This window comes from Notothenia rossii (assembly GCF_949606895.1).
Source record: "Notothenia rossii genome assembly, chromosome: 6".
Classification (NCBI taxonomy): domain Eukaryota; kingdom Metazoa; phylum Chordata; class Actinopteri; order Perciformes; family Nototheniidae; genus Notothenia; species Notothenia rossii.
This window is the reverse complement of record NC_136909.1, coordinates 54504104-54530581: the sequence shown is the minus strand read 5'-3', so window position 1 is coordinate 54530581 and position 26478 is coordinate 54504104. Positions and strand designations below refer to the sequence as shown.

Below are 26478 nucleotides of genomic sequence, written 5' to 3'. Positions count from 1 at the left end.
GGGATACAACTCTATGCTAGCCAGCGAGCAATCAGTGAAGCCCCCAGCTGAGATCGGCATCTACCCCCTATTCCCAGACAAGGCCGCATCCGCATCTTCAATGAAGCACGCGATGGAGCTGACGATGCAAGGCACAGAGTTCCTCAACCCAGGCCAGACTAGCGTACTCGGTGCAGATCAGCCACTATTTGCTATCATCAAACTGCTCCAATGGCAATACCCCAACACTTTGGGAGAAGACAAGTTGGTTGCCATGATGGGTGCGCTGCATATTGAAGACAAGATTCACCTAATGATTGGGAAGCTGCTGCTCGACTCCGGGTGGGCCACCATCCTCGCTAAGGCTGAGGTCCTGACATCCGGTCGCGCACAATCTGCGCTCAATGAGCATCACATCAAACGCACAAGGTATGCCCATCAAGTTTCTCTCATGTCACTTTATGAGCTCAAACAGACCGCCTACGCAGAGTATTGTGAGAGTATAATGGGCCCACCTGAGTCATTTGATATGTGGGATCAACGTTCACAAACTGTTCCCCAGTTCAAGTTCTGGTCAACCATAATGAAGCTGGAGCTTCTGATGTGTCGCTTTGTGCGGTCCCTGCGGGAAGGGGACTTTCCACTATATGTGCAAGCATGTGACGAACTTTGCGGCTGGTTTCACGCCCTGGACCACACAAACTACGCACGTTGGATGCCAGTCCATGTCCGTGACATGGTTCAGATAGCTGATAAACACCCTCAAGTACATGCTGAATTCATGAAAGGCAACTTTGTTGTGCAGAAATCAGCTAGAAAGTTCAGCCTCATGGCCAAGGACCAAGCACATGAGCAGTCCAACAAAAGCCTCCAGGCGCATGGCGGAGCCGTTGGACTCTATGAGAATCCTGAAGCCCTTACATTGTTTATGCTGGCTGGACCTGATTGCACACGGATAGTTGAGGAGTTTGAGGCCATCAATGACCCACCAACGTCATCCACTGCTCATCATGAGGAAGGACATAACTTGCAAGTAAAGTTTCGCAAGGATGTACTCTCGTTCATCGATGTGGTACAGCAGCTAGGCAACCCCTTCCTTGCTACAAGCCAGGAGCTTATTGCACTCGATACACAGAATGTCATGGAGCCGGCAGTTGTTGCTTCTTTATCTCAAATCCATGAAGCCGGCCAGACCCTTCATGCAGCATATGTCAAGGAAAGATTGGAAATGGCTTCAGTACCAGTATCTGATACCGTCAAGCGGAAAAACATGCTAACATTCGCCAACCGAACTGGCCCCAAGAAAAAAGGTACAAAGGACGGTGGCATACAGAAGCAGAACATGGTTTTAATCACACAACTGTTCCTTTCACTCCAGTCACGTCCCAATGCTGACATGACAGACTTCTTTCAATTCGAAAATCAGAGAGAGCCACCGAGCCTGGCGGACAGAGGGTCTCTGCAATCTGGGACAAAGTCTGACATTCTTCAATGCTTCAATGCTAGCACAGGTCGTGCAGCTTCTGCCAAACAATCTACCGTTGTGGTGTTGGATATGGCAGCAGTCATCCACATGGTGCGCCCCACAACAGCAAAGACATTCAGCGAGTATGTCTTGCTCAACATTACACCATTTCTGGAGGCCCAAATGACAACTAGTACCCACCGCATTGATGCTGTATGGGACAACTACCCAGAGGAAAATAACCTAAAATATCTTACACAGAAACGGCGTGGGAATGGTTCACGGACAAAAGTCGGTGATGGTAGCACTCCAATCCCTAAGCATGAATGGAGTGGCTTCCTAAAAAACGAGGACAACAAAAAGGAGCTCTTCTCATTCATCAGCACACAGATCTCAAAGAATGACATGCGTGGAAAGCTCCTTCTGACTACCCACTTTGAGACTGTGCTCTCCAACATGCCTTGTGATGTCACAAAACTACAGAAGTGCAACCATTCTGAGGCAGACACCAGGATCCTCCTGCATCTGGCACATGCAGCAGAGCAGGGTCATACAACAGCCTTTGTTCGCACCGTAGACAGCGATGTTGTCATTTTGGCAATCCGGTTTTTCGAGACCCTTGGCCTAACGGAGCTCTGGGTGGGTTTCGGTACTGGTCGAAAATATCGTGACATACCAGTCCATACCATCTACTCTGATCTCGGTCCATCAAAGTCATTGGCACTACCCCTCTTCCACAGCTTAACAGGGTGTGACACAACTTCCCAGTTTCTTGGATGTGGCAAGAAGACAGCTTGGGCAGCCTGGAGAAGCATACCAGACCTCACCAACACACTAGTTGCTCTCACAAACACCCCTGACCTCTTCAGTCTTGAGTCTGTGCATATGCAGAACATTGAACGATTTGTCGTGCTCATGTACAGCAAGGGGTGTGGTGCAGCTGGTGTCAATGAGGCCAGACATTGCCTCTTCACCACTGGAAGTAGATCCCTGGAAAACCTCCCACCTACCCAAGCTGCACTGTTCCAGCATGTCAAGCGAGCGCTACTGCAGGCAAGTTTCTACTGGAATCAGGCAACCTCGGTCCAGCAGGAAATTCCTGACTTCAGTGAGTGGGGCTGGCACAAAGATGGCACTGGCACATGGCAACCACTGTGGACCACTCTTAGTGATGCATCAGCAGCATGTGACCTTCTTGTGCGCTGTGGCTGCCTCAAGGGATGCATGGGAAAGTGCAAATGCCACTGTATCGGTGTCCGATGCACAATCCTCTGCAAATGCGAAGGTGGGTGCCTTAATAATGAAGATGACAGCCAGTAACTCCACACCTTGCAAGGGATGGAGACACAAAGAATGTGAAAGACAACATTGTGATCTAACTTTTTGATTTTAGCAAGTTTTACGGAGTAACTATTTTGATTACATTGTCCCCTACTGTTGTTTACTGTTGTTGAAGTTGGACTTGTATTAGTTTGTTGTTTATAATAAACAATCTACTGTTTTGAGTTGTGAAACATTGATATATATACAACTACAACTTATAATGGAAAAAAATAACTTTTTGGGGGTAGCATCTGGCATGGCGCACCAGAAATACCGGATTTTACCCCAATATTACCTTTATGTACTAACTTTGATGAGTAAACTTGACCTTGAGGGGTAATCTTGACCTCAAATCATTAAAATAACACCAGAATCAGATTCTACGACCCAGAAACCCCCTAAAAAGTGGTATTATTTATGATTCTATGACTTTCCGTTTTTTTCGGGTGGCAGCCATATTGGATTGCGCAATATGGCAGTACCATGGGGCGCCAATCTTGGCACCCATCTTAAAATGATTAAGTACGGTGTGGACAACATCTGTACCAAATTTGGCGAATTTGCGAGAATCTGAACCAAAAAATCCCCTAGGCCCCCGACTAGTCCATGTTCACTAACTTCTGCTGATTTCTAATAGTGTTTGTTTTCATGTTTAAAGTCCATTTAATCTATGGCAGGAGTATTTTACTCCTCGTAATCCCCGGGCAGGGCTGCTGGCCCCCCTGCTTTCCAAATAATAATAATAATAATGCAATTTAGATAAGAATCAACAGAAAAATGTGTTAAATTGGAAAAGTAAGAGCAGAAATTGCTGGCAGAATGGCCCCTGTAAGTATAACATAAGTTAAAGTGTAACATTAATTCTAATTTGTATCAGTGTATGAGGGCATGGAACCATTTAAATATATTATAATGTGTCATTGTTGTTATGTTATCGTATGTGAATGAATGATTTACATTACTCATGCATTAATGTGAGCAGAATGTCAAAGTATTTTTCTGTCAAGGTAGAGGTCGTACTGAAGTGCAATTAGATTTCACAGTATTTGAGTAAATGTTTTTAACTTCTTAATTCCATTATAAGCTGTAATACAGCTTGTTCTATGGTGATACGTAATGAGAAATATCGTAGCATTCACACCAAAAGTCATTATTTTCCATGTTGCACCTGGAACAGTATATCATTAGGATAGCTGTAAGGACATTGTTCATCTTGTGAAGTATTCTAGGTAAATGGGTTGGGTGGCAGGTCTGCCACTGTTATAACTCTGCTTTCAGAACAACATTTTTTGATGTTTTCAGTTATTTCTACTCTGTATAGTATCTAATGAGGTAAAGTATGTTCTGATCTATCTCCGGTACGCTTTGTACTGTACATCCCAAAATGTCACTCTTTCTTTACATTGCCCTCGATGCAGAGTTTAACTCACTGCAAAAAAAACTAATCGTTAGTCAGCTTCCTGTTCTGTGTTTCCTGAATGTCTCAAGTAGAGACTGAAGTTGGTTACTGATTTAACATGTGTTGTTCCATGGGAAAATAACGTCACCTCTTTGCAGAAGTGTGTTCTAACTGCCTGGTACAGTATGCTTCATGACAGCTGAACATCAGCAGTGTGTGTCTGAGTGTGAGGGTCATATGCTAGATCCAACAAAGGTCAGTTACAGTAGAACCCCTGTGATAGAAGAACAGGAAAAACCCTATACCTCTATTGGTAAAGTCTAACAAATAAAAAGGAAAACAATATTTTACTTATAAGACACATGTATCGTAGAAATACACATGTGATTGTAAATGTTTGAGAGAAGGCAGTTCCCTTTACTATTGTAGTTGCACCCAAGGCTCACTCAGCCCGTGTTTCTATATTCTACATCCCTGCAATAAGTCACTGAATGAGAAGTTATCACATGATGGAGAAGTCCCCATGTGTTTTCCTATTTTAAACTGCAGGATGTGAGTGTGTGTGGTCTTCACTGACATTGGCTTTATAGTGAGTTACTGGTGAACATGGCATACTGGTATCCTCTCCTCCCTACAGCCCTGCAGGAGTATGAGGGTCTGCAGAGGAAGCACGAGACAGCCTCCATGGAGGTAAGTGCTAACATCACTCTGGGTGTACGTCGGACCATCTCTATCAGGATGAATATCATGGTTCAGCTGCAGCAGTAACAGTAGTAGAAGCAGCAGTGCTGCAGCATCACTACACAGTAATAGTTGAAAGAAGTTGGGCCTAGAAGTAGTAGAAGTAGCTTAACTCATTAAAGAAGCAGCACAGGCAGCAGAAAAAGTGTAACAGTGTCAGTGAAAAAAGATAAATCTAATAAATGGTTGTTGTCTTTCGAGAGTGTGGGATCAGAAGATGATGATACATGTCTGGTTTCTTCTGCCACGCCATGATAAAAGAGGTATAAGCAGGGAGATCTTTTAGAGTATTGTTGGTATCAGCTTTCAGAATCAATTGTTACGTAGCCCTAGGGGCTAAGTGTTGAAAGGTCAAAGTTTATGAGAACAATAAACACATTCTCAATGTATGTAGGACATATTAAAAAGCCTTTATTCTTAGTGGATTATCATAACACACTGAAAAATCAAAGGCTCCTACATACTGCCTGTCTAAAGTACTACTACAGTACTAGCAAATGATAATGAATTATAAGTATGTTTATATCACAATAGTGATATGAGTTTGTCAGGAAGAGAGACTATTGGCTATTAAATTGTATTATTTCAGTTATTTAAGGTCCTGATGATGACATCAATCAATCAATCAATCAATGTTTATTTATATAGCCCAATATCACAAATGTTACATTTGTCTCAGTGGACTTCACAGTTTGTACAGAATATCAGTATGACAATACGACACCCTCTGTCCTTAGACCCTCACATCGTACAAGGAAAAACTTCCAGAGAAAACCCACAGTTTAAAGGGGAAAATGGGAGAAACCTCAGGGAGAGCAACAGAGGAGGGATCCCTCTCCCAGGACGGACAGACGTGCAATAGATGCCGTGTGTAAATTGAAAAGATAATACATTTGCAACATAGGTAGTCCAAATGTTTGGAAATGCATGTGTGTATAATAGGAAGATGAATCCACAAGTATATCCATCCAGGACTTATGATCCAGGATCACAGCCACGACTCAAGATCCAGGACTCGCAATCCATGACACAGGACCGCAGGATCATCCATGACTCCGGATCCCGGCGTATATAGACACCAAAAAGAAAGAAATTTGGGGAAGCTGGGTTAATCGGAACATGAGAGTACACAGGTATAGACAGAGAGAAGGAAGAAGTAAGATGTCCCCCGACAAACTAAGCCTATATCAGCAAAACTAGGGGCTGAATCTAATCAGCCCTAACTATAAGCTTTATCAAAAAGGAAGGTCTTAAGCGCACTCTTAAAAACGGATAGGGTGTCTGCCGTCCGAACACAAACTGGAAGCTGATTCCACAAAAGTGGAGCTTGATAAGAAAAGGCTCTGGCTCCCATTGTACTTTTAGAGACTCTAGGAACAACCAACAACCCTGCATTCTTGGAACGCAATGCCCTAGTAGGACAATAGGGTATAATGAGTTCTTTAAGGTAAGATGGCACCTGCCCATTAAGGGCTTTGTAGGCGAGAAGAAGAATTTTAAATTCTATCCTGTGTTCTATACACAAGTTATTGAGCCGTTTCCGCTCTACATCCTGAACTCCTCCCTTCGATGCAATGCACTTCCGTTTTGGCGGACTGGGTTTGTTTTGCTAGCTTGCTCCGTTGTGCCGACAAAGCACTGATATCGCAGAGACAAAGAGGATATAACAATTACAACATGAAGAAAAGTGGTTCGGGAACTACGTGTGCGGTAGTTGGTTGCAATCACTCGAGAAAGCACCTGAACGAGTGGTTAGATAGAGAGTGCTACGACCACAAACCAGCACCCAGCACCCAGCCATGTTGTTAATTAAATACAGATAAACACAACAAATACTGCATGCATTGTATTTTTTAATATTATATATGAATATTTTCATAGTGATGTAATTGTGTGGGCTGCTTTTATATTTTAATTTGTAATACCTGTTAGGATTAAACATGTGATCTTTCTTGTTGAAGCCATTTCTTTAGTTTCCTCTCAACAATTAATTAATTCAGTGTTATTTATGTACAGTATGAGCTTAATATGAATGATGAACTGTGTTAAAAGAAATTGTAGTACTCTAAGGAACATATGAAATGCAATAATGCAATAACAGTGCAATAATGAAATTAAATTACATCAAACTTTATTTTCACTCAAACAGTACAGGCACATATGATATATTGCACAGCATAAAGAGATCATGTAAATTGTGCATTATGTAAACAACAGACACCTGTTGGCTCCTGTGGGCATGACCTAAATAAGGCAGTTTATTTTGGTTTTAAAATGCTGAGATATTTACTGCAGAACTGTAACCTTCCCTCAACAAAATCGTCAACAATTTTCGGGAGCATGTGGGCAAAGTAGAATGTGCGCAGCCTTATGATATGCCTTCAGACTGTCCATTGCTTTTCCATCTATTGCCATGGATTGAACGAAGTAGGAGCAAATTTTGCTGTACGTTATGCTGGGCCACGTGACGTCGTCATGTTATCCTCCCAGTTTTGCACTGAATTCGGGTGGGGGAGAGTAACGCCATCTCCAGTCAAAGAAGTAGAATCGTGTTCCCAAGCTAGCATCACTGTTAGCATCGAAATCGCTGTGTTTACACCAGTGCCCGTCTGACTGTTTACACCGGTTTACACTGACAGACGCTGTGCAAAAGACTTCCGGCGGAAATGAAGTGCATTTGTGTAGGGTTATGGCGCTACCCGTGTTTTGGCGCGTAAACTTGTCTATAGGGTGCCAGTGTAAGGCAGCCAGAACAGGAGTAATGTGGTCCCTTTTCCTAACTGGTTAGTACACGAGCTGCAGCATTTTGAATCAGCTGAAGCGACTTGACTGACTTCTTGGTACACCCTGATAATAAGGAGTTACAATAATCCAGCCTTGAAGTAACAAATGCATGGACTAGTTTCTCTGCATCGTTTTGAGGCAAGATATGCCTGATTTTTGCAATGTTACGTAGATGGAAGTAGGCGGTCCTTGAAATTGATTTTATGTGGGTGTTAAAGGATAAATCCTGATCAAATATAACACCAAGATTCCTTACAGTCTCACTGGAGGCCAAATTAATGCCATCCATAGTTAATATATCTTTAGATAATTTGTTTCGTAGATTCTTCGGGCCAAGTACAATAACTTCAGTTTTGGTCGTGTTTAACATCAAAAGATTTAAGGTCATCCACGTTTTTAAGTCCTTGAGGCAGTCTTGAATTTTATTTAGATGATTAATTTCATCAGGCTTGATTGATAAATATAGTTGAGTATCATCCCCATAACAATGAAAGTTTACAGAATGATTCCTTATAATATTGCCTAACGGAAGCATATATAGGGTGAACAAAATAGGTCCAAGCACTGAGCCCTGTGGCACTCCATGGCTAACTTTGGTTTGCATGGAAGATTCATCGTTGACACGTACAAACTGAGAGCGTTCAGATAGATAGGACCTAAACCAGCCTAAAGCAGTTCTCTGTATGCCAACTAAGTGCTCTAGTCTTTGCAATAGGATATCATGGTCGATAGTATCAAATGCAGCACTAAGATCGAGCAAGACAAGAATAGAGACAAGTCCCTTGTCAGAGGCTATTAGAATGTCATTTGTGACTTTAACCAGAGCTGTCTCTGTGCTATGTTGTGTTCTAAAGCCAGACTGAAAATCTTCAAATAAATCATAGTTTTTTAAGTAATCACACAGCTGTTTTGCGACTGCTTTCTCAAGAATTTTTGAGAGGAACGGAAGATTAGAAATAGGTCTATAGTTGGCTAAAACCTCTGGATCGAGGTTGTGCTTTTTAAGAAGCGGTTTTATCACTGCTACTTTGAATGATTGTGGAACATAGCCTGATAATAAATACATATTTAATAAAGAAGTGCTAATTAATGGAAAAATTTATTTTAACAGCTTAGTTGGAATCGGGTCTAAGATACACGTTGATGGTTTAGAAGAGAGAATCATTGAATTTAATTGTTCAAGGTTTATGGCTGAAAAGCATTCTAGTTTACTATTTAGTGTAATATTAGAACTTACGTTTCCGGGAGCTGTTGATAACACTATACTGGTCAAAGGCAAGAGGTCATTGATTTTGTTTCTAAGAGTAACAATTTTATCGTTAAAAAAGCACATAAAATCATTACTACTGAGTGCTATGGGAATAGAAGGCTCAGTCGAGCTGTGGCTCTCTGTCAGCCTGGCTACAGTGCTGAAAAGAAATCTTGCATTATTCTTATTCTCATCTATTAATGAAGAGTGGTATGCTGCTCTCGCTTTACGCAGTGCTTTCTTATATTCATTGAGAGTAATATGCCAAATTAAACGAGATTCTTCAAGTTTAGTGGAACGCCATATCCTTTCAAGTTGTCTCGACTTTTGCTTTATTTTGCGGGTTTCGGCATTATGCCATGGAGCTAATCTATGTTGTTTTATTTTCTTCTTTTTCAAAGGAGCAACAGAGTCTAATTTTATTCGCAGCGCATCTGTAGCACTATCAACAACATGATCAATTTGGGGTGGTGTACATTTTGTATAAGTTTCCTCCCCTACATGCAGACATGCTATCGAGTTAAGTATTGGTGGAATCTCTTCCTTAAATTTGGCTATAGCACTAACAGATAGGTTTCTGCTGCAGGAGCTTTTGGCTAATGCTTTGTAGTCTAGTAACAGTACTTCAAAAGTTACTAAGAAATGGTCGGATAAAGCAGGATTATGCGGTTCGACTAATAGTTGCTGAATTTCAATACCATAAGTCAGAACAAGGTCAAGAGTGTGATTATAGCAGTGGGTTGGTTTATTTACACTCTGACAGAAACCAACAGAATCTAATATAGAGTTAAATGCAACAGTAAGGCTATTTTTTATCATCGTCAACATGAATATTAAAGTCACCTACGATAATTACTTTATCTGTTTTAAGTACCAAAGCTGATAAAAACTCAGAGAATTCTGATAAGAATTCTGAATAAGGACCTGGTGCACGGTACACTGTAACAAATAAGATTGGCTGCAAATTTTTCCAGGTCGGATGCGTAAGACTGAAAATGAGGCTTTCAAAGGAGGTATAATTTAATTTTTGTTTAGTATTGATAAGTAAACTTGAGTCAAAGATTGCTGCAACTCCACCTCCTCGGCCCGTGCCTCGGGCAATATGAGTATTGATATAGCTGGGTGGAGTGGCCTCATTTATGCTGACATATTCTTCATGTCTCAACCAAGTTTCAGTGAGACAGCATATATCAATATTATAATCTGATATTAAATCATTTACCAGTATTGCTTTAGATGCTAGAGATCTTATGTTTAAGAGACCACATTTAATCTTCCTGTTTTGTTGCACTGTAGTAGTTGTTACATTTACTTTTATTAGGTTATTATGTATGACACCTCTATTAGGTTTTACCTTAAATTGTCCTTGGGCAGACACACAAACCGTTAATATTGGGTATTTTATTGGGTTCGGGATTCCTATGGATGACTGCCTAGGAGAGAGCGCAGAGAAGGGTGTAAGACTGTGACTCTGCCTCCTGGTCTCAACTCCAGTTTGTCATGGATTAAGTCCAGAGAGCCCTGAAATGTTTGCCGAAATGAGATTTGCACCTTCCAAAGTAGGATGAATGCCGTCTCTCTTAATCAGACCAGGTTTTCCCCAGAAGGCTGTCCAATTATTCACGAAGCCCACATTGTTTGCTGGGCACCACCAAGACAACCAGCGCTGAAATGATGACATGCGGCTATACATGTCATCATTGATCAGATTGGGGAGGGGACCAGAGAAGATTACGGTGTCCGACATTGTTTTAGCATAACTACACAACGACGCCACATTAAGTTTGGTGCATTCTGATTGGCGTAAACGAACATCATTACCACCAACGTGAATAACAATCCTACTGTATTTACGTTTATTTTTAGCCAGCAGTCTAAGATGCGCCTCAACGTCGCCCGCTCTGGCCCCCGGAATGCATGTGACTGTGGACGCTTCGGTCTCTAAATTAACGTGTCTCATAATAGAGCTACCAATAACCAGAGTTGGCTTCTCAGCGGGTGTCTCGCTGAGTGGGGAATATCTGTTAGATACGTGAACGGGTTGGTGGGGACCTGCGGGTTTCGCGTTATGCCCCTTCTGAACAGTCACCCATTCTCCCTGCTGCTCGGGAGTTGCCGGGGGACGGCTAAGAGGAGCTACCTTTTGCCGGTCCGCACCGGCTAACATAGGCTTTACTGTAGCTGAGTTATTTTCTAAGATGCGGAGCCGGGCTTCTATGGCTATGATTCCCGCCTCCAACCTAACAACTATACTACATTTAACACATGTATCGGTACCAGTAAAGGAGGTAGGGGAGTAACCAAACATGAGACAGTTAGAGCAGGAAATAGCACCCGAGGGTGGGGAAAGAGACATGGCTAGCTATCAAGCTAAAGTACCTACCGTTAGCAAACCCGAAAAGAGTGTAGGCAACTGTGGAGTTACAGTCGCTAAGAGAAGGAGAGTTTGTGAGTGCTTAAGCTGTAGTAACGTGTGATTACAACGTCAGGCAGTTGCCGTGATCAAGAGTTTTAAAACGATCGATTAAGTTAAGATAATAAGCTATCAGCAACAGAACAGGCACACGGGATACCCGGAGATGACAACAACAACCGGAAGTTACAACATGCTTACCGCAATAGTGGTCCGTGTAGAAACGATCGAGTTGTCAGTGCTTCTCAACACACTCAACTTTCCGATGACATGCTCAGATGGTTCGTAATGCATTTGTATCCAGAATGGTTCAAATCTGTGCTCATTATTCCATTGAATAGTGTCATTTAAGGAACATACACAGTGAAATTGGGCATTTTAGTTAAAACATTGTTTTAGAGTTCTAGTTTGTGTATATGTATAAGGAAACATCAGTAGGTAACTTTATGGTTGTTTGGTTGGTTGTAAGGAGCCCCACAGGGGACTGTGCTGTCTCCTTTCCTGTTCACCTTATAACCACTGACTTTAAATACAACTCAGAGTAATGCCAGCTGCAGAAGTTTTCGGATGACTATGCAGTGGTAGGGTCTTTCAGGGATGGACGGGTGAGGAGTACAGAACATGGTGGGTGATTTTGTGGAGAGGACTGGAATACATAATCTGATTCTGAATGTGGCCAAGACCAGAGAGATGGTAATAGAGAGGCGAAGTCCCTCCCTTTCCGGTGGACCTCATGGGAACTTATTTCGGAAAAATTAGGTATTGAAGTCAATGGCGAGAGAAAACTGCCACAAATTGCACATATGTTTGTCAATCTTAAAAAATAATTTCCATGTAAAAAAAGTCACAGTTTGTCGTAAAACTGTTGAAATATAAGACTACGACAAATACGCAACTAGAAACACTACAAATCCCAGAGTCGCGTAAGTGATGTCATAACTGATGTCACAATTGTTTTCCTCCATTAAATATAAGAGATAGCTGAGATAAGATAACTGTGAGCCTCTCCGCTCACACAGGGTTCAAATAGGGACGGAAAGAGCAGGTTGGTTGAACACAGGCGTTTATTAACTCCAAACAAAAATATATGCGGGTCTCAAACGTTGCCGGGGTGGGAACCTTCACAGGTCCTTTGGCGACCTTCCACGATCCCGCCTACTGCAAAACAGACCAGAACCAGGTTACGACATGCTTTTATTCTGGCACTGATTACCTGATTCCGATCAGCTGTCTGGCCTCCGGCCGAGCCGCTCCCTTCACTCCAGCAGCCGGCGCCCTAACCACACCCCGCTGCCACATACCCCCACCGCCCGACTCAGGCCGGGATCCCGCCGGCCGCAAGCTGACTCTCCCCCCCCCCCCTCCGCCGAGCGAGAGAGGAAATCAGCCACGACCATCCGGTTACCCGGCCTGTGGATCACCTTGAAGTTGAAAGGCTGTAACGCCAGATACCACCGAATGATCCGAGCGTTGGCATCCTTCATGCGGTGGAGCCACTGGAGCGGGGCATGGTCCGACCAGAGGGTGAAAGGGCGCCCCAGGAGGTAGTACCGCAGGGCGCCGACCGCCCACCGTATGGCGAGGCACTCCTTTTCCACCGTTCTGTAGTTCACCTCCCTCTGGGCGAGCTTACGGCTAATGTACAGTACGGGGCGGTCGACCCCCTCTACGTGCTGGGACAAAACGGCCCCCACCCCACTGTTCGAGGCGTCGGTCTGCAACACAAAAGGGAGAGAGAAGTCAGGAGAATACAGAAGCGGCTTACCACAGAGGGCTTTTTTAACCCTCTCAAACGCCAGCTGACACCGCTCCGTCCACTGGACCGGATCTGAAGCACCCTTTCGGGTCAGGTCGGTCAGGGGACTGGTCAGCTCCGAAAAGAACAGGATGAACGGCCTGTAGTAGCCGGCCAGCCCCATGAACCTCCTGACCTCTTTTTTCGTCTTGGGCGCCTGACAGGCTGAAATGGTGGTTGTTTTCTCTATCTGTGGCCGCACCTGCCCGCCGCCCAAGTGGTACCCCAGATACCGTACCTCTCTCCGTCCAACCGCACACTTCTTCGGGTTGGCCGTGAGCCCCGCCTGTCTCAGGGTCTCGAGCACTGCCCCCACCTGCTGCATATGCTGCTCCCATGTCTCACTGTGAATGATGACATCATCCAAGTAAGCAGCAGCATATGCAGAGTGGGGACGCAGCACCCGGTCCATGAACCGCTGGAAGGTGGCTGGAGCTCTGAACAACCCGAAAGGAAGTGTGATGAATTGGTATAAACCATACGGAGTGGAGAAGGCCGTTTTTTCCTTAGACTCTGCAGAAAGGGGAATCTGCCAATAGCCCTTTGTTAAATCCAGTGTCGTGTAAAAGCGAGCAGTGCCTAGCCGATCCAGGAGTTCATCAACCCGGGGTATTGGATAAGCATCAAATTTGGACACCTCGTTTACCCTGCGGTAGTCCACACAGAACCGGATTGACCCGTCAGACTTACGTACCAGCACGACGGGGCAACACCAGTCACTGGTGGACTCTTCTATCACTCCCATCTCTAGCATAGCCTGAAGCTCCGCCTGAACAATTTTCCTCTTGTGTTCAGGCAGCCGATAGGGCCGTGAACGAATGGCCACGCCCGGGGGCGTTTCTATGCGGTGGTGTATGAGAGAGGTGCGCCCTGGCAGCGTAAAGAACACGTCGGCAAACTGCCTTTGCAACGAAGCAACGTCTGCTCTCTGGCCCGGTGAGAGATTGTCGCCACAACAGACGGGGCTAATTTGTTGCTTTCAATGACCTCCGGTCCCAACTCATCTCTCTCAATCACCGTGGTGGACAGAGAAACAGACGCCACCTCCCTCCATGCTTTCAGGAGGTTAAGGTGGTAAATCTGTGTTGCTCCCTCCCTGTCAGAACGCACCAACTCATAATCTACGTCTCCCACTCGTTGTGTGACCAGGAAGGGTCCTTGCCACTTGTCGAGTAGTTTAGAGCTAGAGGATGGGAGTAATACAAGCACTTTATCTCCCGGTAAAAATTGTCTCAGTTTCGACCCTCTGTTGTGCAGGCGCTGCTGACGTTCCTGAGCCGGGAGCAAATTCTCCCGTGATGTCTGCCACAGTGAGTGGAGTTTTGCTCGCAGGTCCATAACGTACTGTATTTCGTTTTTACTGGTGCTTGGACCCTCCTCCCAGTTTTCCTTAACTAGGTCCAAAACACCCCGGGGCTTCCTACCAAATAACAGCTCAAAGGGAGAAAATCCCGTGGAGGACTGGGGCAGGGTCTAGCCATTTATCCCAATTACGGCTATCTTCGTGAACGAACTTACGAACCATGTTTTTTAGTGTTTTGTTAAACCGTTCCACCAGGCTGTCGGTCTGCAGATGGTAAACACTAGTCCGTATTGAATGGACGCCCAATAGTTCATACAGCTCACATAGTGTGCGTGACATAAACTGTGTGCCCTGGTCAGTCAGGATCTCTTTCGGGATCCCGACTTGGGAGATAATTTGAAACAGTGCCTGCGCGACGCTCTTTGCAGAGATATTACGCAGCGGCACTGCCTCAGGATATCGCGTTGCATAATCCACTAGGACTAGTACAAAGCGTTATCCCCGTGCACTCCGGTCTAATGGAATGTAACACCAGCGGGTCCAGAGGGACCTCCGCGGCCCCCTCCTTGTCGGTTTCCCCCTCGATGTCGTCAGCCGCCTCCGACTCTCCACTAAACACAGCAGACAACTCACATTTCCCTGCCGTCCGTGAACGCCCCCCCATAGCCCCCGCTAGCTTAGCAAACCCCGGCCAATTCGTTCCCAAAATCAGAGGGTGTGTAAGGCGAGTGCTAACTCCAGCCCTGACTCTATGCTTTTTCCCCTTATAAGAAATTTCCAGCGTCACCTCCGAGTACTGGTGAATATCCCCATGCACACACCTCACCTTCACCCACGATGCTTCAATCAATGCCCCAGGCCGAACCAAGCGCTGATGGATCATCGTCTGATTACAGCCCGTGTCCATCAGAGCCTGGTGTGTACCCCCCTACCCCCCTGTATACATACCGGTATACGGTACGTCCCTTCCAAATCGGGGGAGGCAACTGGCGGTCCCGGCGTCCCGCAACCCGAACCAGCTGTCTGACCTCCACGAGAGGACACTCCTGTCGGAAGTGGCCGGGCTGCCCGCACCGCCAGCAATCCTGCCCTGACGTCTGAGGAGCCCCCCGTGGTGCCGGACGACCAGAAGCGTAGGCCGGACCCTGGGGAGAGATAAAAACAGGAGTGTAAGGTAGGGCTGGGGGGGAAAGGGTCGGGGCTGCGGGGTTGGGGCCGTGTGGTGGTGGGGAGGGAAGGGCAGCTGCTCCATGAAACCTTCTCCTCGGGGCTGGGAGGGGTCTGCCCGCTGAGACGGCTGGTGGTCGGGGCTCCTCTTTCATGCTCCACCGGGGAAGCGAGAGCGCTGCCTCCAGGTTGGCGGGGCGATGGCACTGGACCCAATTCGCCGTCGAAGATGGCAGGCCTGCTCCAGCACCACCTGCCCGACGACTTACTCAGCGGAGCGCACCCCCGGCTGGAGCCAGTGGCTCGCTGCATCCAGGAGCCGCTGCGCGTAGGAGAAGGGCCGGTCAGCGTCCTCGAAGGGGAGGGCCCGGAACCGGCGGCGATGTCCCTCTGGCGTGCTGCCAAGTCGGTCCAGGATGGCCTTCCTCAGATGTTGGTACACATGCCGAGAGGCTGCTGGCAGGCTGTGGGCGGCTAGCTGCGCCCCCCCAGATAGCAGAGGCAATAGCCGCGCTGCTCACTCCTCCTCCGGCCACCCGCACGCCGCCGCTGTGCCCTGAGCCCGGTCCTCGCGCTGGCTCGAGGCGATCCCGAGCAGAGCCTCGCTCTGCTGTCGCTGTAATGCTGTGGTGGTCTCCTGCATGTGAGCGAGACGTTGGAGGGCCTGACCCAGCGGGGTTTCTCCTTTCCGACATGATGTCTCTGTTCAGGCGCCACTGTGAGCCTCTCCGCTCACACAGGGTTCAAATAGGGACGGAAACAGCAGGTTGGTTGAACACAGGCGTTTGTTAACTCCAAACAAAAATATATGCAGGTCTCAAACGTTGCCCCGGTGGGAACCTTCACAGGTCCTTTGGCGACCTTTCAGGATCCCGCCTACTGCAAAACAGACCAGAACCAGGTTACGACATGCTTTTATTCCGGCACTGATTACCTGATTCCGATCAGCTGTCTGGCCTCCGGCCGAGCCACTCCCTTCACTCCAGCAGCCCGCGCCCTAACCACACCCCGCTTCCACAATAACTTTAACAAGATGCCTGTGTGCTTAGTACCAGGTTCTAATCATACCAGCAATGGGTCTTGCTCGTTCTTTCGCTCTCTGTCTGATGAGAGGACCAGGAGTGGCTGGATCAAGTTAGCTACCTAGCTAGTAGCAAGCACGTTAGTTAGCATTACAGCCTTGTCCTTTTTATTAGCCTTAACATGAAGTAACATCAAGTAACCCAAAATGTTAAACAGTAAGAGTAGTAGTCATATTTCGTGAACCCTTTGAAGAGTACTGTCACACCGGTGTGATCATTCTATAATACACCTTTTAAGCCCCGATGCCCCTGGGGGAGAAATGCTAACGCTACTTTAGCATCGGGGATCTTTTCTACTTCATGCTATCTGCACAAATGGTTAACATTAAACATTAAAAAGATCAGGCAGTTCAGGGAGAATCGAAGGAAGGCAGGCATGTAGGCAGCTTTGCATGACATTCTTCTGGACGTGTTTCATTGTGGTGATAGTGAGGGTAGTAAATCCCTTTTTTGGCAAGACAGTAGTGATGGGCATGGTGACGTGTGTGGTTGTGCAAGAGATGTAGTTCATTGAGAGTTTCACACAAAAAAAGTCTTACTTCACAGTTTTACGGTAAAACATATTTTTTTAAACTTGCAACATTATCTTTTAAATTGACAAATATCATAATTCGGTGTCGGTGTAATGTGGTGTCTGACCACAAGACCATCTCTTTGGAGCTGTTTTTCCAGTCTCCACTCAGCAAGCCCAAACGCCAAATCCGCTTCAGGAACCTGAGGATCATCAACCCGGACATCATGACCCTGGACCTCCAGCATATTTCCTCCGCCAACTTCTCATCAGTAAATGAGTCAGTGGCATATTACAACCAGTCCCTTAACAGTCTCCTTGATCTACACGCCCCCCTCAAAACCAGGATGGTCACCTTCTCGCGCTCAGCCCCATGGTACACCGGCGAGCTGCGGAGAATGAAGACAGCTGGGCGTGTCCTTGAGCGGCGGCTCAAGGCCTCAGGACTCACTGTTCACCTGTTAGCCTATCGTGAACACCAGAAGGCCTACGCACAGTCCCTCAGAGATGCACGATCCCAGTACTACTCCATCATCATCAACAACAGTACTGGAAACTCCAAGCAACTCTTCTCCACAATAAACCACCTCCTCAAACTCCAAAGTCCTCTACACTCCGACTCCACTGAGAAGCAGTGTAGAAACTTCGCCGCCTTCTTCAAAAATAAAGTTGACACCATCCGCTCCATCCTCTCTAGCCCCTCTGCACCTCCAGTTCCAACTGCTGACCCACAGCCTGGGACAACCCAGCCTCTTCGCTGTTTCACGGTCATCTCTCAGCAAGAGGTTGAGGGCATCGTTAGGAGGATGAAGCCCTCCACCTGTGTCCTGGACCCCCTTCCGTCAGCTCTGGTGAAATCGTACATCTGCACCCTGAGCCCCATGATCACTAAGATCGCAAACCTCTCTCTCCAGTCTGGCCATGTCCCCTCTGCCCTAAAAACCGCTGTCATCAAACCTAGTCTTAAAAAACCCTCCCTTGACCCGGGAGTCCTGGCCAACTATAGACCCATTTCCAACCTTCCATTTCTGTCAAAGGTGCTGGAAAAAATAGTTGCTGCTCAGCTCCAGGACCACCTAAACTCCAACAACCTATTTGAGAAGTTCCAGTCTGGTTTCCGCTCAGGCCACAGCACAGAAACTGCCCTGGTCAGGGTCACCAACGACCTGCTGATGACGGCTGATGCTGGCTCTCCCTCTCTCCTCATCCTCCTTGATCTCACTGCAGCTTTTGACACCGTCGATCACGGCATCCTCCTCCATCGTCTGCACTCCACCATCGGACTCTCTGACTCTCCCCTTGACTGGTTCACATCATACCTCACCGGGAGAACAGAGTACGTCTCCTTGGGTGAGGCAGAGTCGGGTACCCACAACGTCACCTGTGGTGTCCCTCAAGGATCAGTTCTCGGCCCCACCCTTTTCACACTCTATATGCTCCCCCTTGGCTCTATCATCAGCCGACATGGAGTATCATTCCATTGTTACGCTGATGACACCCAATTGTACCTCAGGATCAACCCTACCTCCTCTGCAGCCCTACCTTCACCCACACTCACTACCTGCCTGGAGGAGATACAGGCGTGGATGAAGCTAAACTTCCTGAAACTCAACAGCTCCAAGACCGAAGCCATTATAGTTGGCACCCCACATCAGGTTCGGTCATCCACCATCACGACCATCACCTTCTCCGGCCAGGACATTACCCTCTCCTCAACAGTCACCAACTTGGGTGTGAAAATGGACGCCCATCTGACCTTTGAGGCCCACATTAAAGAGCTGTGCAAAAACTCCTTCTATCACCTCAGGAACATCGCCAAACTCCGCCCCTCACTCACTCTGTTTGACGCGGAAAAGCTAGTCCACGCCTTTGTCTCCTCAAGGCTGGACTACTGCAATGCACTCCTCATCGGGATCCCTAAGAAAAGCATCCAGAGGCTCCAGTATATCCAGAACAGCGCTGCTAGGATCCTGATGAGGGTGCGCAAATATGATCATATCACCCCCATCCTGAAATCACTACACTGGCTCCCCGTGGAATTGAGGATCGAATTCAAGGTCTCCGTCCTCACACACCAGTGTATCTAGGGAACAGCCCCTCCATACCTCAAGGAACTCCTCACCCCCCTTACCTCCGTGCGGACCACCCGCTCCAGCAACTCAAACCTCCTCAAACCCCCGAGGACTAAGCTCCGTGCCATGGGAGACCGGGCCTTCTGCTCGGCTGCCCCCAGTCTGTGGAACGCTCTCCCCGACCACATGAGAGCATCACAGACCGTGGAGGTTTTTAAAAAAGGCCTCAAAACCCACCTCTTCAATAGAGTCTTTCCCTAGACCTTTTATTTATTTATTATCACCCTTTTATCTTATTTTATTCTTTTTACTTATTTATTTTTATTTATTGCTTTTTACTCTTTTTACGATGTTAGCACTACGGGATTTGAATGCAAATATGAAGTGCTTTATAAATTAAAGCCATTATTATTATTATTATTGACTTCAATCCATAATTTTTCCGAAATAAGGTCCCATGGAGGTCCACCGGAAAGGGAGGGACTTCGCCTCTCTATTGACTTCAGGATGAAGAGGACGTCTCCACTGCCCCTGTGCATTCTGGGAGAGGGTGTTGTTGTGGTGGAGGACTACAAGTACCTGGGAGTGCACTTAGACAACGTACTGTTGCTGGAGATATTTTACCAGTCTGTTGTTGGAGATATTTTACCAGTTGGAGATCTTCTACCAGTCTGTTATTGGAGATCTATCTACTACCAGTCTGCTGTTGGAGATCTTCTACCAGTCTGTTGTTGGAGATTTTCTACCAGTCTGCTGTTGGAAATCTTCTACCAGTCTGTTGTTGGATATATTCTACCAGTCTGTTGTTTGAGATCTTTTACCAGTCTATTGTTGGAGATCTTCTACCAGTCTGCTGTTAGAGATCTTCTACCAGTCTGCTGTTGGAGACCTTCTACCAGTCTGCTGTTGGAGATCTTCTTCTACTTTAACTTCCCACTGTACATTTTACATTTACATTTAATGTAACATTCCATTCCTTGCACACTTAATGTAAATACTATCCTGGGTTAGGGTTAGAGTTATATTGTGTCTATTAAAAATTGGCCTTTTTTTTATCTTCAAGATCAACTATTTTCTAGTCTCTAATGCTGGTTTATTTCTATTTTGAGATGCTTATTGTTATTTCTACTCCTTTCATGTCTGACACCTTGTTTTTTTATCCTGCTGCAACAAAAAAACAAAACAAATTTGGGATCAATAAAGTACATCTTATCTTATCTTTAGGGGCAGGTATTGTATTTCCTCATTTCCCCTTCAGCAGAATATTTCATTTATTTATTCAGCCTCTGAGTTGCTGTTGCTCAGGCAAATAGAGAAAGGAGGATTCAAACAGCAGGGGGCCCGAGATTCAGTTTCTCTGTCTTTGTCTCTAAAGTGCAAGAAGCTGGCGGAGGAGAGAGACGAGGCCATGAAGAAGCTTAATGAGTTCCAGCAAGGTAAGCTCTTCACTCCTGGCTCCATACGTCCTCAAATGTGTTCATATACCTACAAGCTTTAAATGTGTAGACACATAATATAGAAGCAGGCCTGGCACCAGAGCAATCTACAGAGAGGGCATTTGATTTTCATAGGGGGGGGAGCACAAAACCGTCATGTGCAGCTGCTCAAGGTAAATACAATTAAAACAGTATGGCCAACAGCATTGGATAAAGAACTGGGTGTGTGGTGTTTTAAAGATGACGGAGGATAACTAGTGGTCATTTTTGTGTTCAACTATATATGTTTTTGTTTGTCAGATTATCTTGGCCTCTGTTGCTTCTGTTTTGATCATTCTTAAACATTGTCTGAAGGCCTTCATTGTTATGCTAGTGCAGGGGTCGGCAACCCGCGGCTCCGGAGCCGCATGCGGCTCTTTAAGCCCTCTGCTCTGGCTCCCTTGAGCTTAGAAAAAAATAAGAAGGAAATTAAATACAAATATTTGTAGGACTATTTATATTTTGTTGCATGGTTGAAAATGTTTCGTATCTTGTATTTTGAGGTGATAGTGTGACACATAACCAGACCCCCGGCTCGATGAGCGAACTATGGATAAATCGAAGAAAATAAAAGTATCTGAGGAACACAGAGGCTTTAATTCTGCGTGGACAGAGTTATATGCTTTCACAGCAAACGATGCTGGCTTACCGGTATATTTGATATGTGGAGAGAAGTTGTCAAAGGTGCTGCAGCCTTTACGTATTGGAGGAACAACACGGAAGAGGAAGACAGCTGATGATCTTCAGTCATAATTACATTGGTTAAATATGTCTAGGGTTCAGCTATATGTTTTATTTATTTTAAAGTGGGCCCATTTTAATTGTATTTTTTTTTTTGATTTTTTTTTTTTTTGATTTTGATATACTTTAGTAATCCCCGTGGAGAAATTGTTTCTCTGCATTTGACCCATCTTTGTGTTAGGAGCAGTGTGCTGCCATTTTGAACGGTACCCGGGGAGCAGTGTTGGGAACGGTGCCTTGCTCAGGGGCACCTCGGTAGCACTTGGTCTTGCCGGGACTTGAACTGGTAACCTTCCAGTTGCCAAGCCAAGTCCCTATCGACTTCGCCACCACCGCCCAATTTATTTATTTTTCTTCAAATGTGCAACGGACTCCCAAAGTGCTGTGTTTAATTTATTTTAAAGTATGCCTGTGTCATTTTTATAAGAGTAATTTGTTTATTATTAGAGGTAAACAGTTTGTAATCAACAATAAATGCAAAAAAACTGTAGTTTTCGTCTATGATGTAACAGTATACAGCTTTATAAGCTGTCAACCTATCAAATATATGCTTTGCGGCTCCAGGCAAAAAAAATTGATGGAAAGGGGGGAAAATTGCTCTTTTGGTCACAAAGGTTGCAGACACCTGTGCTAGTGCAATGCTAAGTCCCTGGAGCAGTCAAAAGCTCAAGAAACACAGCCGTCTTATGACATCTTGTCTGACGTTTATAAAGTCAAATTGACAATGTTAGGTATTTGTAGTATAATGTAAAAGGCTTGTGGTCCATCTGGTTCATGACAATGGTTGCTTTAATATTTAATGCTATTATAATGGAGTACTTAGACTTAGTGGCATTTAGTCTAAATAAATAAAGTATTACTTTTTGTATAAATATACTTAATGTGTTTAAGTGGATGACATGAGGATATTTGTTGCATACTTCACTTAATAAACTAAATGCTTTCATATCGACTCAACCATTAAGATAATTTATGTCTCCTGAGTTCGAAGACCTCATGAAAGACGAACTAAGAAGTGAGGATACCCGGCCCGGAGGAAGCCCGGGGTCCCCTTCTGGAGCCAAGCCCAGAAGGAGGACTCGCGGGCGAGCGTCTGGTGGCCGGGCTTGCCACGGAGCCAGGCAGGGCACAGCCCGAAAAGGCAACGTGGGCAACACCTCCGCTTCTCCGTCCTGTGGGCCCACCACCTACGGGAAACAGCGATGGGGTCGGGTGCGCTGCCAGAAGGGTGGCAGTGAAAGCAGAGGGTCTCGACGGACCAGACCCGGGCAACAGAAGCTGGCTTTGGGGACTTGGAAGGAGGGGGGGAAGGAGCCGGAGCTTGTGCGGGAGGTGGAGCGTTACCAGTTGGATCTGGTTGGACTCACCTCTGTGCACAGCGTCGGCTCTGGAACCTTACTTCTGGATAGGGATTGGACTCTATTCTTCTCCGGAGTTGCCCAAGGTGTGAGGCGCCGGGCGGGTGCGGGGATACTCACAAGCCCCCGGTTGGGTGCTTCTTTGTTGGAGTTTACCCCAACGCCTGCGGGTTATGGTTTGTATCCAGTTATGGTTATGGTTATGGGGGGGGGGCACTCTGACTGTTGTGTGTGCTTATGCAACCAACAGCAGTTCAGAGTATATGGCCTTTTTGGAGACCCTTTGAAGAGTACTGTATGGGGCTCCTAAAGGGGACTCTTTAATCTTGCTGGGAGACTTCAACGCACATGTGGGCAATGATGGAGACACTTGGAGGGGCGTGATTGGAAGGAACGGCCCCCCTGATCTGAACCGGAGTGGTGGTTTGTTACTGGACTTCTGTGCTAGTCATGGATTGGCCATAATAAACACCATGTTCAAACATAAGGATGCTCATAAGTTTACGTGGTACCAGAGCACCCTAGGCAGAAGGTCCATGGTCGATATCGTATCATCAGACCTGAGGCCGTATGTTTTGGACACTCGGGTAAAGAGAGGGGCGGAGCTATCAACTGATCACCATCTGGTGGTGAGTTGGGTCGAGTGGCGGGGGAAGCCTCTGGACAGACCTGGTAAGCCCAAACGTGTAGTTCGAATGAACTGGGAACGTCTGGAGGAGGCCCAAGTTCAGGAGGCCTTCAACTCACACCTCCGGCGGAGCTTTTCGGGCATCCCTGTGGACGCTGGGAACATGGAACCAGAGTGGGCGGTGTTCAAAGCCTCTATTGCCGAAGCCGTGGTGGGGAGCTGTGGTCTCAAGGAGCGGTAACCCTCGAACCTCCTGGTGGACACCGGTGGTCAGGGAAGCCGTCCGACTGAAGAAGGAGACTTTCAGGGATTTGTTATCCCTTGGGACTCCCGAGGCAGTTGCAAGGTACCAACAGGCCCGAAGGGCAGCAGCCTCAGCCGTGGCCGAGGCAAAGCAGCGGGTGTGAGAGAAGTTCGGAGAAGACATGGAAAAGGACTTTCGGGCGGCACCAAAGTTGTTCTGGAAAACTGTCCGACACCTCAGGAGGGGGAAGCAGGGAACCATCCAAGCTGTGTACATTAAGGATGCAACGTTGTTGACCTCAACTGATGGAGTGTTAGGGCGTTGGAAGGAGCACTTTGAGGAACTCCTGAACCAGACAGCTCCGCCCTCTATGTTAGAGGCAGAGCTGGAGTATGACGGGGGATCGACACCAATCTCCCGGGGGGATGTCACTGAGGTCGTCAAACAACTCCACAGTGGCAAAGCCCCGGGGGTGGATGAGATCCGCCCAGAAATGCTGAAGGCTCTGGGTGTTGAGGGACTGTCATGGTTGACACGTCTCATCAACGTTGCGTGGAAGACGGAAACAGTACCGCAGACCGGGTTGGTGGTTCCCCTTTTGAAAAACGGGGATCAGAGGGTGTGTGCTAATTATAGAGGCATCACACTACTCAGCCTCCCCGGGAAAGTTTACTCTAAGGTACTCGAAAGGAGGGTCAGGCCGATTGTCGAACCTCAGATTGAGGAGGAACAATGCGGATTCCGTCCTAGCCGTGGAACGACGGATCCGCTTTTTACTCTCGCAAGGATCCTGGAGGGGGCCTGGGAGTATGCTTATCCGGTCTACATGTGTTTTGTAGATTTGGAGAAGGCGTATGACCGGGTTCCCAGTGAGTTACTGTGGGAGGTGCTGCAGGAGTATGGGGTGAGGGGGTCTCTACTCAGGGCCATCCAATCTCTGTACTCCCAAAGCGAGAGCTGTGTCCGGGTCCTCTGCAGTAAGTCGGACCCATGTCCGGTGAGGGTTGACCTCCGGTGAGGGTTGGCCTCCTCCAGGGCTGCGCTTTGTCATCGATCCTGTTTGTAATATACATGGATAGGATTTCGAGGCATAGTCGTGGGGGAGGGGGTCTGCAGTTCAGTGGGCTAAGGATTGCACCACTGCTTTATGCAGATGATGTGGTTCTCCACACTGGATCGGTTTGCAACCGAGTGTGAAGCGGCTGGGATGAGGATCAGCACCTCCAAATCTGAGGCCATGGTTCTCAGCCGGAAACCGATGGACTGTCCACTCCAAGTAGGGAATTAGTCCTTACCCCAAGTGAAGGAGTTCAAGTATCTCGGGGTCTTGTTCTCGAGTGAGGGAACAATGGAGCGTGAGATGGGCCAGAGAATTGGAGCAGCGGGAGCGGTATTGCAGTCGCTTTACCGCAGTCGCTTTACAGCACCGTTGTGACGAAAAGAGAGCTGAGCCAGAAGGCAAAACTCTCTGTCTTCCGGGCCATTTTCGTTCCTACTCCCAACTATGGTCATGAAGGATGGGTCATGACTGAAAGAACGGTCATGACCCAATCATTTAAACATTTTTATCTTTAAGTTCTTATCAAATGTTAAGAAAAAAACATTCATAGAGATATGTTGAGATGTGTGAGAGATGTGGTCTTGATTTCTTTCTTTTTTTGTACTTGATAAAAAATGTAACAAATCTACTAACTTATATGAGAAAGTGATTTCTGTTTTAATTAACATAATGTTGTCTTGAAAATGATCCCAGCTGGAAAAATGTGTGAACCCGGACACAGCAAGCGGCAGTGGAATAGCCATGTTTCCAAAATGATTTTGCTCACAGGTTGAATGCTTTGCTATGACCACTTCAGTGAAGACAGAATTAAAAATAGGTCTCCGCATGTCAAAAGATGGAGTAAATTGTTTATCTTTGTAAGAGACAGTTGTGTGGATTTCATCTGAATAAATCTGGCCCGTGCTCGTGTTTTCAGCAATTCTCCAGCCAAAACTCATATTGTGTTTGACTTCCGCGTTAATAGAGGCTGCCTCACTGTGCCAAGCAGCTGCATATTAGGACCTATTACGTGATTTCATAGCTCTTAGAAAATTGCTCCTATTCACAACAAAACGGCTGGGGGTGGGGCAGCATGGTTGATGGTGGTGGTGGTGGTGGTGGTGGTGGTGGTGGGGGGGGGGGGAAGGGTAGTGGGAGGACGGGAGAAAGGCTCCCAACACACAATCATGCCTTTTCAATTGCCGATGGCAAGGTTGATGACAACATGACCATTGTGTTATAATGATAACACCACAAAGGCATCTGCCCCCCTCATCAAGGCTTCACAGCGGCTGCAGATACAATTTAATTCACTGCTCCGTTGGCGGCGCTGATACCATTATGCAGCTCGTGGGCACAGGGGTAATCACTGTCTTTCCTGAGAGGATGAAGGAAAAAGACAGGCACAAAAAAGATGGGAGAAAAAAGATGGAGTGATGATGATGGGGAGGCCGAAACTTACAATTAAGACTGCCAATTCTGACGTGTCGGAGCCCCCCGTTGACTCGTGCTCATACACTTTCAACACTTCCACCTCTGTTTATTTACCATGGCTACCAGTAATTATAATTAACATGTCATTTAGTTCAAGGCGTCCTTTGGTAGGTTGCTGAATGTGGCCGCAGCATTATGTAGACACGCAGAGAGTAACAAATAAGAGGCCGAGGATGAAGGCTGGCAGCTAAGTGCTGTTGAATGACTGATGGAGGG

General features: G+C 46.5%; 1 protein-coding gene across 1 annotated transcript in view; it reads left to right on the top strand.

Annotated features, from left to right (window-relative positions):
* Nucleotides 1–26478, top strand: part of shtn1 (shootin 1) — an 82953-nt gene that overhangs the window by 3502 nt on the left and 52973 nt on the right. Inside the window, exons 2-3 of the mRNA XM_079686864.1 lie at nucleotides 4804–4856; nucleotides 20659–20719. Coding sequence (XP_079542990.1) covers nucleotides 4804–4856; nucleotides 20659–20719 — 114 coding nt within the window. The remainder of the gene's footprint in view (nucleotides 1–4803; nucleotides 4857–20658; nucleotides 20720–26478) is intronic.